This window comes from Canis lupus, chromosome 6, assembly GCF_048164855.1.
Source record: "Canis lupus baileyi chromosome 6, mCanLup2.hap1, whole genome shotgun sequence".
Lineage (NCBI taxonomy): Eukaryota > Metazoa > Chordata > Mammalia > Carnivora > Canidae > Canis > Canis lupus.
The window spans coordinates 72,092,342-72,106,544 of NC_132843.1; the positions used below are offsets into that span (position 1 = coordinate 72,092,342).

The window sequence follows — 14,203 nt, forward strand, 5'->3', positions numbered from 1 at the left end:
ATCAAATCATTTTGTGATATACCTTAAACTAATACAATGTTCTATCTCTGTAAAACTGGATGAAACAAAAGGTGGAACCAAGAGAATTTTTTACCGATATGACTTTGAAAGCCTACCTTCACTTTTAAGGATTCTCTTTTCAAAATTACTGTGTTTTTACCTGATTTGTCTCTTGCATCAATACTTATTCCCTCAGTGTATTCATTCAACCCATGCTTTTTTAGTCTTTTTCTGTATTTGACATAAAAGGGGAAAAGAAAGATGTCAGAGATGTCAATGTGGCTATATCCATATCAATTCACCTTCTAGGACCAGCATGTCCCCATCATTGCCAAATGGAGTGGCCAGATGATAAGGGCTAGCAGAGGCTTGATGACCCTCTGCTGGGAATTAAGAGTACAGAAAAAAGCATAGGTGACAGAGTAGTGTCTTCTTTAAATTCTGTTTTAATGTATCACTTGGAATTTTGTATAGAACAAAGTCAGTTTGTATAAACCCATAAACTACCCACAGAGGGCAATGATTTTTAAATTATTACAAAAAGAAAGAAGACTCATTAGTCCTTATCTCTAAGCTTTGATACATCTATAGAAATAGCTCTTTTTACTTAAAATCTTTTTTTAAAGATTAAAAAAAAATTATTCATTTGAAAAAGAGAGACATAGAGAATGCCAGTGAGAGGACGAGCAGGAGAGGGAGAAGCAGGCTCCCTGATGAGCAGGGAGCCCAATGTGGGGCTGGAACTCAGGACCCTGAGATCCACAAACTGAGCCGAAAGCAGACACTTAACTAACTGAGCCACCCAGGTGCCCCTCCCCGACCTTTAAAAACTTTTTTAGCCTTCTTGAGTTTAGGAGTAAATTATGTTCTACATTAGAAGTTGAGGTGCATTTTTCAACAGGAGTAATTTTGTAAATAATGACCAACTTCCTAAAGAAGCCCACAAGTCTGTTTGACCCACTAATTATTAAAAGTGCAAGGGTGAGGTCCTAATAGTTTTGTAGAAGCCAGTCACCCAGAATGCTTGAGAGGCCCTGCTAACACAGGGACGGGGTCTTCCTGTCTTTACTCCCCTTTGTTAGCAGGCAGATAAGATGCCCATCCCAATTCCAGAAGATGCCCCAAAGAGACAGAGATGAGAGATGGGGCAGTGGTATGGCCACTGGCTCTAGACTAGGGTGCTAAGGCAATCAGGACCTAGAGAGCAGGGTAAGCATAAACAAAGAATAAGCCAAGGGCTTCGGAGCTGTGACCTGCTAAACACACTTCTTATTTCCAGACTCACTCCTGCAATGTCTCTTTTCTGTTCCACCCAAGATCCTTGAGGTTGAGCTACCTTCTTACTTCCTTTTCCACTGCCCTTACTTTGTTGTTTCTCACTAGGGTTTCCTTCCATCTTGGGTTCATAAAATAGAACAGTCTCTCAATTTTCCTTCTCCCTTTTTTGAGAAACTGTGAGGAATTTTATTTTAAGTGATTTTTAAAAAGCTGACGAGAAATAAAGTGTCCTTATTATGCTTATCCTTCCATCACCTCATCCACCACTGTCACCACTCTGCATGTTTACTTTCTTTACTCTTCCCTCCCCTTCCCTGCCCTCTCCCCTCCCCACCCTTCCCCTCCCACCTCTCCTCTCCTTCCTTCTCCCCTCTTCTTTTATTTTCACTTTGATCTGCTGGAGGCAAGTTTAAAAAAAAAGAGAAAGAAGAAAAGAAAGAGAAGAAAAGAAAAGAAAAGAAAAGAAAAGAAAAGAAAAGAAAGAAAAGAAAAGAAAAGAAAAGAAAAGAAAAGAAAAGAAAAGAAAAGAAAAGAAAAGAAAAGAAAGAAAAGAAAAGAAAAGAAAAGAGTTTCCAGGTTGAAAGGACCTACTAAAAGCCTAGCACAATGAATGAGAACTGAGGCACAGCAAAAGGCGCACTGTCATGAATTTTCAGAACATGTGGAAAAAGTTTCTCCAGAGGAAAAAACAGGTTCAGTCTGTAGGGTGAAGGATCTTGAATGCTTTTGTCTTCTCAACACAGGGAAGCCAGTGGAGAAATGCTTCTATTGAGGAAAGAGAGAAATGATTTCACATCTAGAATTCAACGCCCAGCTTAGCTATTAATTGAGTGTAAGAGTAAACATTAGGTCTCAAAGTTTTGCTCCCATATACCCTCTCAGAAAACTATAAAAGCATGTCTTTACCAACATACACTGGTAAACCAAGAGGGTGAAAGACATGGGATACAGGAATCAGGGGATCTGACCCAAATAAGTGAAGCTACTTCCCAGGACGCTGGGGCAGAGGCACCCACATAGCTGGTATCATAATGGTTCAGAAACATCTAGGAGAAATTTCTTTTTTCTCTTTTTTTCTCTTGTTTCCTCTCTCTCTCTCTTTTCTTTTCTTTTTTTTCTTTCTTCTTTCTTTCCTTCTTTCCGTAGAAACTCACACCCTGAGATCAAGACCTGAGCTGAGATCAAGAATTGGATGCTTGAAGACATGAAGAGACATGTCTCCAAAGAAAGACATACGCATGGCCAACAGACACATAAAAAATGCTCAACATCACTCAACATTAAGGATATACAAATCAAAACCACAATGAGATACCTCACACCAATCAGAATGGCTAGAATTAACAAGTCAGGAAAGGACAGATGTTAGTAAGGATGCAGAGAAAGGGGAACCCTCCTACACTGTTGGTGGGAATGCAAGCTGGTGCAGCCATTCTGGAAAATAGTATAGAGATTCCTCAAAAAGTTGAAAATAGAGCTACGCTACAACCCAGCAATTGCACTACTGGGTGTTTATCCCAAAGATACAAGAGTAGTGATCTGAAGGGGCACTTGCACCTCAATGTTTGTAGCAGCAATATCCACAATAGCCAAACTATGGAAAAGGTCTAAGATATCCACCGACAGATGAATGGATAAAGAAGATGGTACACACACACACACACACACACACACACACTGGAATACAACTCAGCCATCAAAAATGAAATCTTGCCATTTGCAACAATGTGTATAGAACTAGAGGGTATTATGCTAAGCAAAATAAGTTAATCAGAGAAAGACAATTATCAGGTGATCTCATATGAATATATGTGGAATTTAAGAAACAAAACAGGATCATAGGGGGAAAGAGGGAAAAATAAAACAAGATAAAATCAGAGAAGGACAAACCATAAGAGGCTCCTTTTTTTTTTTTTAAAGATTTTATTTATTTATTCATGAGAAACACAGAAAGAGGAGAGGCAGAGACACAGGCAGAGGGAGAAGCAGGCTCCATGCAGGGAGCCCGACATGGGACTCGATCCCGGGTCTCCAGGATCATGCCTTGGGCCGAAGGCAGGTGCCAAACCACTGAGCCACCCAGGGATCCCCACCATAAGAGACTTTTAATCATAGGAAACAGACAGAGGGTCGCTGGAGGAGAGAAGGTGGCGGGATGGGGTAACAGGATGATGGGCATTAAAGAGGGTATGTGATGTAATGAGTACTGGGTATTAAATAAGACTGATGAATCACTGAACTCTGCCTCTGAAACTAATAATACACTATATATTAATTGATTGAATTTAAATTTAAAAAGGAGAAAAGGAAGAAAAGAAAGAAAAAAAAGAAAAGAAAAGAAAAGAAAAGAAAAGAAAAGAAAAGAAAAAGGGACCTGAGTATCCTGTGTGTTTTAGCTGTGAATATTTCTCACCCAGTTACAATAATATCTGCACAGATAATTATCTAACCAAGATGATGCTATAACCATGTCGGAGGATGGGGCAAGGGGAAGAGGAGAAGGAAACAAGTATGAGATTGGAGAGGAGGAAGGGAGCTAAATTCTCAGAGGCCAGCAGATAATTCCTAAACCTGAAATATCAGGATATGGTGATTTGAGAATGACATTCAACTAGGAAGATCAACAGCAAACCAAATTAGCTAATACAATGGAAAATGGGTGCTTCTGCAGAGGGGAACTGGGGGAAAAGAAAGAAGATCTAGGGGAGTAAAGACCAAAAAAAGCTTTGGCTATTTAATTCTTCATGTGTATGTGTAGACAAATAAATGTGAAAATTTATTTGTTTTTTATTTTTATTTATTTATTTTTAAATGACAATTTAAAAAGGGAAACAAAAGCTTTTGCTCCCCTTCCCCTAAATTCCATACGTCAACTTTTAATTAAGGGCCAGAGAATATACCATGATTATTTTTCTTTGAGTGGGGCCCAGGGCCCTTGCTATGATACAGTGTTAACTCTAAACTGCTCACAGAGAGAAAGACCAGCCCTCACCCAAATCAGCATCTTGCCTTGGGATTGAGAAAGGTCTTTCCCAGTGTGGGGGGACCTAACTAACTCGCATTTAGGGTCGTCCAGGGCATCCTCTGCACTGTGAGGCTCTTATGCAGGGAACATACCAATCTCCCTCTCTTTCTCCCCATGTCATACTCAAATATCTGTGCAAGTGGCAGCTGGACTTATGTGCAATCTCTCCCAGTTAGGTTGTGAGTATGTAAGGCATAATGCTTTATATAGAGATATCAATAGATAAAATGTATGCATGAAAAATGTATAATCTCACTTCATATAAAATTAGAGAAAGAGCATTGAGAGAATTACCCATTTTTAATAGTAATAATGTTTCTAATAGTAATAGTAATTAAATAAGGCCCTTGTGAGGACTTTTAACCTTCTAGAATGTCTCAGAAGCAGACTGGCATGAGAGCAGCCCTGGGCTGTAAATGATAGATGTGGCATCGTCGCCTTAATTGTCTGACCAGCACACCAGTGCTTCAGATCTGCACCTAGTTCTCAAATCATGGACAAGAGAGCTATTCTTACTGTATTGATTTGGTGTAACTATATTTTTAAGCTCAAAATTAAATTAATTTTCTGGCAGCCATCCGAGAAAGGCACCTCTTACTCTTCATGCATGACCTCTGGTTCATTATGGCCCAGGAAACAGAGCTGAGCCAAGCCTGCCCTACAGGCTTATTGAGTTAGAGTCAGACTCACTGGGAACAAGGGAGCCAGCCCAGGCCCTGGGAGGCTGGTCCCGAGTACACTTGGTGATGTAGGAGGCAGGAAGCAGGAGATTGGACCTCTTTGTGTATGAGGTTATTTATGAGCTGGTAAGGGCTCTGTCTGCATTATTCAGGCTTTGGCTACTTTTGCTTTTATCTGGTTTCTTTTGTTCAGATTGATACCACTCGTGCTACCTTTCTAGAGTTGGCTGCACTCTTTCCAGTCCTCATTTCTAATTCTTCTCAGGTGGAATTTTGGGCTCAGTGACTTGGGCAGCTATATCCAGCCCTGGGGGACTGAAGATTTCCTTTCCTTAGGGGAAAGGAGAGAAAATGAGGGGGAAATATCAGAGAGGGAGACCGAACATGAGAGACTCCTAACAGTGGGAAATGAATAAGGGGTAGTGGAAAGGGAGGTGGGCAGGGGATAGGGTGACTGGGTGATGGGCACTGAGGGGGGTACTTGATGGGATGAGCACTGGGTGTTATGCTATATGTTGGCAAATCGAACTCCAATAAAAAAATATACAAAAAAAGGAAAAAGATTTCCTTTCCTTACGTCTAGATCCATGTCTGTCTGTCTTATTTTTCCCTCTCTTAGTCTTCAGCTAAGCCTGAGTAAGATCATTTGAGAGAATTATTGTGGCCTCTCCATATAATGGGACAGTATTCATCAATAAAATGGAATGAACCATTGATACATGCAACAACATGGATGCATCTCAAGGGCATTTTGCTAAGTGTAAAAGGCCAATCTCAAAAGGTCACATACTGCATGATACCATTTATATAATGTTTTTGAAATGGCATAATTATAAGAAAAGGAGAAGAAATTAGTGGTTCCCTGGGGGAATGTGCATATAAAGAGAGATTTCTGCAGTGATGAGACAGTTTTATCTTATGAGTGTGAAGCTGATTTCATGAAACTACATGTGTGATAAAACGACACAGAGTTATATACATATTTTGTAGATGTTGTAAATCTTCTGGTTGTGACATTATGTTCTAATTGTATAAGATGTAACCAGTGAGGAAATAGGGCAAGGGGTATACAGTATCTATAATATTTTTACAGATTTTGTTAATTTATAATTATTTCAAAATGAAAGGTTTTTTCTTAAAAAAGGGAATGAACTATTCATAATGCACCAACATGGATGACTCTCAAAATAATTATGCTGAGTATAAGAAACTAGTCAATATTTGCACATGTGTCCTGGTGCATTCTTGTCCATGTATATCTGTTCTTTATAACACTCAAGATGATTAAAATCATTGTATTATAAACTGAAAAAAAAAGAAGCCAGTCAAAACAAAGTACAAAAGAAAAATATAGATGAATTGGACTACCTCAAAACCAAAAATGTTTACGTGTAAACAATGCCATCAAGAAAGTGAAAAGACAAAAAAAAAAAAAAAAAGTGAAAAGACAAAAAAAAAAAAAGAAGAAAGAAAAGAAAGAAAAGGAAAAGAAAGTGAGAAGACAATCCACGTGGCATGAGAAAGTATTTGCAAATCATATATCTGATAGAGGGTTTGTATCCAGAATATATAAAGAACACCTACAACTCAATAAAAGACAAACTCAACTGAGAAATAGGCAAGATTTAAATGGACATTTCTCCAAAGAATAGAGAAGAATGACCAATAAGCACATGAAAAGATGCTCAATGTCACTAGCCATCAGGGAAATGCACATTCAAACTAGGATAAGATAGCAGTTCTCACTCACTAGGACAGCAGTAATCAAAAAGACATGATAACAAGTGTTGACAGGGTGTTGGAGACATTTGGAGCTCTCATACACTGTTGTTGGGAATGGAACACGCTCCATCTGCTCCAGTTCCTCAAATTGTTCACCATAGTTACTGGATGACCGAGAAATTCCACTCCTAGTTATCTGCCCAAGAGAACTGAAAACATGTTCATGCAAAAACTTGTTCTTGAGTGTTCCTAACAGCGTTACTCATAATAGCCAAGAAGCAAATAACCCAAATGCCCATGAACAGCTGAAGGGATAAATGAAATGTGGATTGTCAATATTGTTGAATATTTCTTCAACAATAAAGAGGAATGAAGTACCAAAATGTGCTGCAGCACGGATGAACCTTGAAAACATTGTGTTACAGAGAAGAGCCAGCTGTTGAAGTTTACGTATTGTATGATTTAATTTATATGTCCAGAGTAGGCAAATCTATAGAGATAGAAAGCAGATTACTGGTTGCCAAGAGCTAGGGGTGTAGGGGTAGGGTGGGGAATGCTAGTGGTTAAGGGGTTTCTTTGGGAGGAGTATGGAAATATTCTAACCCTAGACGTAGTGATGGCTGCTCGACTCTGGAAAATATAACAGAAGCCATTGGATTGGATACCATATGTGGATATATTTCATGGCATATGAATTATATCTAAGTAAAACGTTTAAAAAAGAGTATATACTGTATGATTACATTTATAGAACATTCTTGAAAATGCAAGCTAATCTATGGTGACAGAAAATATTAGCAATCACTTGGAAACGGGAAAGACTCTAAAGGGACATGATGAAACTTTTTGGAAAGTGGTAGAAGTGTTCACTGACTTGATTGGGATGGTTTTGTGAGTGTATACATATTTCAAAGCTTATCAGATTGTATATTTTAAGTGTGCAGTTTATTATATATCAACAATAATGCAGTTTAAAAAACTGAAGCAAAAACATGTGTGAACTTCACAAATAATATGCGTTTTATTTATTTATTTTTTTTAATAATAAATTTATTTTTTATTGGTGTTCAATTTGCCAACATACAGAATAACACCCAGTGCTCATCCCATCAAGTGCCCCCCTCAGTGCCCGCCACCCAGTCACCCTCCTCCCCTTCCACCACCCCTAGTTCGTTTCCCAGAGTTAGGAGGCTTCCATGTTCTGTCTCCCTTTCTGATATTTCCTACCCATTTCTTCTCCCTTCCCCTCTATTCCCTTTCACTATTATTTATATTCCCCAAATGAATGAGACCATATAATGTTTGTCCTTCTCCGACTGACTTACTTCACTCAGCATAATACCCTCCAGTTCCATCCACGTCGAAGCAAATGATGGGTATTTGTCATTTCTAATGGCTGAGTAATATTCCATTGTATTATTTATTAAAAATAACTTGACAAATATTTATTGGCCACTGGTATAGTGTTAGCTCCCAGGGACACCATGGCCAGGAAAAGATGGGTCCAGCCTTCAAGCAATTCATACAGGCACAAGCAAAGTAAGAAGCATATGGCTTGCAAAATGGTTTATATACCATTTCAAACCTGGGGAGTCATGGTCAGCTTCATGGGGAGACTTTCTGGAAGTGGTAGCACTGGAGCTCAGCCTTCAAGGGCGAAGAGGACTTAGAGGTAGAACATGGGGTTTTGTGATGATGTAATGGTCCTCCTTCCTGATGCTAATGTAGGGGAAGCAGTAGGAGCACAAAGTATGTACCTGTTATATCTCCAAGGTGACCTTGGAGATTTTATTTTTGCCCTATTACAATCGTGCTTTTCTCTTAGGAGCCCCATCACAGTGGAGTAGATTGTTGTATTTACATGTACCTTAACAATAAGTGAAGCAAAGTTATAAATAACATCCTTCATCGCTCTTGGCAGCCTTCTATTATTTAGTTACTTGTGATGAGGTATTCAGAGTTTGTCCTTCCACTCCGTTGTTTGCTGTGTGAGAGCCAGGCCTGAATGTCTCATTCCCCATCCTGTCCTCGGCAGGTAGCATAGTCCTTGGCACGTTAGCAGGGCTTGAAAAAGATAACTTGCTGATGGGCTACGAATTGGGTTGATACAGAACAACACATTTGACTTTGACAGGTAGCCTCAGGCATGGCTCAAACTTTGTGGCAAGAAGTGTAGAGTAGTCTCACTGTTCCTGCCCCCACTGTCTCTCTCTGCCTCTTAGCTCCATCCCCAGTCATGCCAGCAACCATCTATACTAGCCCTGCCTACCACATGTTTGTCCTAGTGGCCTCCTGTCAGGAGACTCTTTAATGGAGTCTAGTCCCAAAGGCTGCTGGGTGAGGTTCTTCTCAAGAGGTCAGGACAGTCTGTCCTGGAGAAGACAGCTCTAGCCATTGGCCTACTCTGGGCAAGTTGGGCATTTTGGGGCCCCAGTTGAAAGACCACTCACGTCTTGTCTCTTTTCCTCTTCTTGCCTCAGCTCTTCTGTATGCCACCATCTTTGGGAACGTGACGACCATTTTCCAACAGATGTATGCCAACACCAACCGGTACCATGAGATGCTCAACAGCGTTCGGGACTTCCTGAAGCTCTACCAGGTGCCAAAGGGCTTGAGTGAGCGAGTCATGGATTATATCGTGTCCACCTGGTCCATGTCCAGGGGCATCGACACAGAGAAGGTAAGGAGGATGACAAGCTCAGGTGAGCCCTGTGTGTCAGCTTTCTCAGACCCGAGGCTCTCCTGGGGCAGGGGTTCTCAAACCTGGCTGTGAATCAGAATTCATTTGGGTAGTTTCGGGTTCCCACGTCCTACCTCCAGAGGTTTTGATGGCTTCTAGATCAGCTTTGCTCAAGGACCAGCAATTAAGAGAACAGGAGCCATTATTTAAGAAACTCGAAAGAAAGTGTGTGTCTCCTAGAGCAGAGAGGCATTGGAAGCCTAGCTGTCTTGTGCAGAACTTCCTAGACTTGTACGATAAGGCTCAGGGCCATCCAGGGGGAGGTTATCATTGTGACTGATTTTCCTTCCGCCTCAGGCTCTGAGATGGCACAGCACTGCCAGTGATTTCGTCTTTCTTCAAATTTTTGATATTTTGTTCATTGCGGATTTTTTTGCATGAATTTTGACATTTTAAAATACAATATTAAACTGTAATTTATCTTGATTACTGAGTTTTTAACCCAAGGCTGTTGCCTCACTGTAGTCTCAGCTCTGATAAGAATCCCACAATTGGTGGTCTTTATTCCCATAGAGATTCCCAACCTCTATCCCAGAGGTATGGAATCTGGGTTTAGAGGAGGGGAAGGTGTGAGGAGAGATCTGCATTTGTAAGAAGTGCCCAGGTGATCCTATTCATCAGATAAGTCTGGTCAATACCCATAGAGGGCTTGTGTGTTAGTCATCTTGGGCTTGAGGAAAACCCCAGTTAGACATCTTTCTAAGGCTAAGGGTATGGGTTTCCCCATCTGCAAAATGGAAACAAAAATAAATCCCTATTGTTCTTTAAGAGTCGCATATAATGCATTTCAATAAAGTGAAGAAAATTTGCTGGCTGGGAAGAGTAGAGAAAAGGTACAGTGAACTTTCTGTTCTCTTAGGAATTATCTCCTGTGTATATTTCTATACGCAGACATGTAATCCTGGGTCCATTTTTCTCTGCTTCTCGGTGTTTTCAGCCACACTTCTCCTTTTACTGCCAATCTCGAAGTACTTGGGGAATTCTGATTCCTTTTGCTGTTAGAATAAGAAAAACAGAAAGATAACGTTGCTGCAGAAATATAACACATTCCAAGCCAAATTCAACCGACTTTGGATCAGCTATCCTTGCTCCTACCCTTGCATTAGAATAGTTAGTTGAGAGTTGACAGTTTAAAAGGAAAACTTGAACTCAATTTAATTGCTTCCACCTTAAAAGGAATGATAATTCGGTTTTGTTGAAGATCTGCCATAATCACAACAGTAATATAATAAGCTCACCACTGTAGCACCAGCTACCATGCCTTGAACGCGCTTAAAAACAAATATTTACTGCACTCTGCACGTGCCTGGCCCCACGTTCACGCCTTAGCTATGCTCTACAGCAACTCTGAGAGGGAGCCACCATTGTTTCTACCCAAGAGACTGAGGACACAGAGGCCTGATTAGATTTGTTAACTGCAAAAAAAAAAAAAAAAAGATTTGTTAACTGCCTCTGGTCATAGAGTTAAGAATGGCAAAGTCAGGATTTGAATCTGGTTTTGTCTGACTTGGAAGCTTATGCTTTTCCTACTATTACTGTTTTTTTGTCTTGTTTTGTTTTGTTTTTAAAACATGTACTGAAGGGAAGAAGGAGGAGAAGAGTCCAGATGGAGTTGCCCTCATTTCTCACTCGGGCAGGGTGTCATTTGGGTGGGTCCTAGTCCCAGGCTTTGCCAACCACCTGCCCTAACTGCGTCTGTTGCTTTTGCTTCATTCAGCGAGGCACGTAGGTTCTGTGGGTGCCTGGCAGCTGATGGAGCAGAAAGGAACTTTGATCTCTCAGCCCTGGGGCTCCTTTTCTGAGGGGCCAGGATGGCTTTGTGAATCTGGTTGTCTGGAAAGAAGCCATTCCCCACCCCAGTGCAGGGCTGGGCTGGGCAGCTGCCCATGAGAGACAGCATCGTCAGCGTTTGCCCTCTCTGCCCCTCCCTGCTGTCTCACTTTCCTGGGAGGCTTTCGGGGTGTGCCCCAGGTCCTGGCCTGGGTAGCAGAGGGAATACTGTGGTAACTCACTGCAGAGCCCAGCCTGGCCTGGGTGGCTCCTCTCCTAGCCCCTGCCCCTGGTGCGTGGTCCCATGCCTCTCCCTGGTTCCCCTACCCTCTATGTTGGATCAAAGTCATCAGTGATGACTATGGGAGCCTAGGGGTATGTGTGTGGGGGAGGAGGGAGGGTGACCATGAGCATGTCACCTGTCCCTCTGAGCCTCAGTTTCTATGTCTGTAACACATGGAAACTAGATGCCTTTTAATATTAAGGCCTACCTCTAAGGCCCCTTCACCTATGACCTGGACTTCAAAACTTCCCTCAACCTGAGCCACTGCTCTGCTGTGCCAACAACCTCAGAAAGGAGAGGCCACATGCACTGAGCACATGTGTGTGCAGGGCTTTGCACACACCAGCTCATGGAATCCCCCGAAGAAGTTTATACTCAATGTTCAAAACTGAAGACTTGGGAAAAGAGGCTAAGTATGGCTTCAAGTTCACATGAATAGTAAGTGTTAATGTCAGGACTTGAATCCAAGTCTGCTTGGTCTTAAAGCCCATTCTCTCAACCATGTTCCATCCTGTCCAGCCTGGGGAGGTTCCATGAGCCTTCATGGTGACATTTCCCAGTGGCCTTGGGGCCTTCAGGAAGCTGCAGGGAGGGTCTCTCCTCAGGTCCAAAGAGAAGGGAAATTGCCCAGGAAGGGGTCTTCAGCTGAGAAGCATTCAGCTCCGAGGGAAGTAGTCAGGACCCCCTCACCCGCCCAGTATGGAACCAACAGAAGAATGACGGAAGTGCCCGAGGGCCATGGCAGTCCAGATTTCTCTACCCTCCTAGCCCCTGTCCCTGTTGCATGGTCCCATGCCTCTCCCTGGTTCCCCTACCCTCTATGTTGGATCAAAGTCGTCAGTGATGACTATGGGAGCCTAGGGGTATGTGTGTGGGGAAGGAGGGAGGGTGACCCTGAGCATGTCACCAGTCCTTCTGAGCCTCAGTTTCTATGTCTGTAATACATGGAAACTAGATGCCTTTTAATATTAAGGCCTAATATTAAGGCCATGGCAGTCCGGATTTCTCTACCCCTAGATTCCCTCTCCTCCTCCCCCATGCTTTCCAGTGGATTTGGAAACAGTGCCCACGAATAAAACATTGTCTCCGTGCCAAGGCCTCGTTCACTAGCAGCCTCTGCCAGCAAAGCTCAGCCCAGGGGAAAGCAAATATGTAAAGGTGAACTTACCTGGAGAATAAATCTTGGTTTTGAACTGTCGGGCACAGGTTTGACATGACATGTGAGTGTCCTCTACTCCCTGGTTGTTCTGCTTGGGGAGAAGAGGATCCAAATTAAATCTGCATTTCTGCAGGAGTCTTGTTTTTAATGAGCCGTAAGGAGGGAAATACTTAGCAAGCGCTCCATCTAAGCCTTGGCAGTCTGAGTTGTCCTCTGCCTCGCCAATGCTCCGCTCCCCTCTTCTGGGGGTCCTGCTTACTTCCTCAGCGTCCTGCCATCCCGGAATGAGAAGGAAGAGGTGCACAGAGCATGGGGACCAGCGTGTATGGAGTCTGTTCCTGGGTCCTGCGCTGTCCTTGGGGCCATGTGCTGGGAGATGTCATTTCATTTAATCCCCTTAAGCCAATATGGATTTTAACTACTGGACCACCTCTGTCCACTGCCTCCTCTGTCCATGCAGAGCATGGGGGCTCTTGAGAGGGTGGGGTATGAGCAAAACTGCCATGGGCAAGGTGAGAGTTTTGAAGGAGGCTGAGAAACTTCCAGATTTCAAGATGAGCTCCAGGCGTGGAGGCAAATGGCCTGCGGTGAAGGCAGAGAAGCAGGGGTGCAGGAGTAACTGGCACCCAAAGGCAATGTCTTCGCTGAACATGTTTGATTCCTTTTTTTAAGATTTTGTTTATTTATTCATGAGAGACACAGGGAGAGAGGCAGAGACACAGGCAGAGGGAGAAGCAGGCTCCGTGCAGGGAGCCCGATGTGGGACTCGATCCCAGGACCCCAGAATCACGCCATGAGCTGAAGGCTGACGCTCAACCACTGAGCTACCCAGACGTCCCAACATGTTTGACATCAGGCCCCCAGCTTTGTTTGCTAGGCTAGGATGGGAGAAAGGATTATTTTAAGAACACTCCTAATTTCTCTGGAAAGGTCCACCTGAAGATGTTACCTGATGCTTGCTGGGGAAGGTACCATGCAGTGGTTTCTTGTAAAAATTTAGTCCAGGGAACTTTCTCCCCCTAGAAAAGGCTGAGAAATTTTCCTTTCTCGAAAGACAAGACCCCCCCCCCTCCCACCAAGACCTCTTACAGTTCCCGCTTTGCCCTGAGTTTCTAGATGCTGAGAGTGGCACGACAGGTGCATTTGTTTTGGGCAGTGACGTAATGTAGGAAGTGGTTAGTATCTCAACCAGGCCCTGGACTCAGACTACCTAGTTTGAGAGCCCAGCTCTGCCGTTTTCTGGCTGTGCAACTTTGGGGAAGTGATTTGTCTTCCCTGTGCCTCGGTTTCCCTATCTGTAGGATGGTACAGTACTAGCACTTAACATCATAGAGTTGTGTTGTGTGAGGATTAGATGAGCTATTAAATGCACATAACACTTAATAATGTAAAATCATTGCTAAGTTTCACTTCTTTTGCCTATTATTTGTCTCCTCCCCCCACGAGATGGTAAGTTTCACAAGGGCAAGGACTTTGGTCTGTATTGTTCACCGCTACATTCTCAGAGCCTAGGATGATTCCTGGTGTCTAATAAGTGCTCAGTAAA

The 14,203-nt window shown here is 42.7% G+C and overlaps 1 protein-coding gene across 2 annotated transcripts in view; it reads left to right on the plus strand.

Moving 5' to 3' along the window:
- KCNH1 (potassium voltage-gated channel subfamily H member 1) overlaps positions 1–14,203 on the plus strand; it is a 372,078-nt gene that overhangs the window by 250,700 nt on the left and 107,175 nt on the right. For both annotated transcript variants that reach the window (XM_072831167.1, XM_072831168.1), the window contains exon 8: positions 9,186–9,385. In XM_072831167.1, the coding sequence (XP_072687268.1) occupies positions 9,186–9,385 (200 nt within the window). The remainder of the gene's footprint in view (positions 1–9,185; positions 9,386–14,203) is intronic.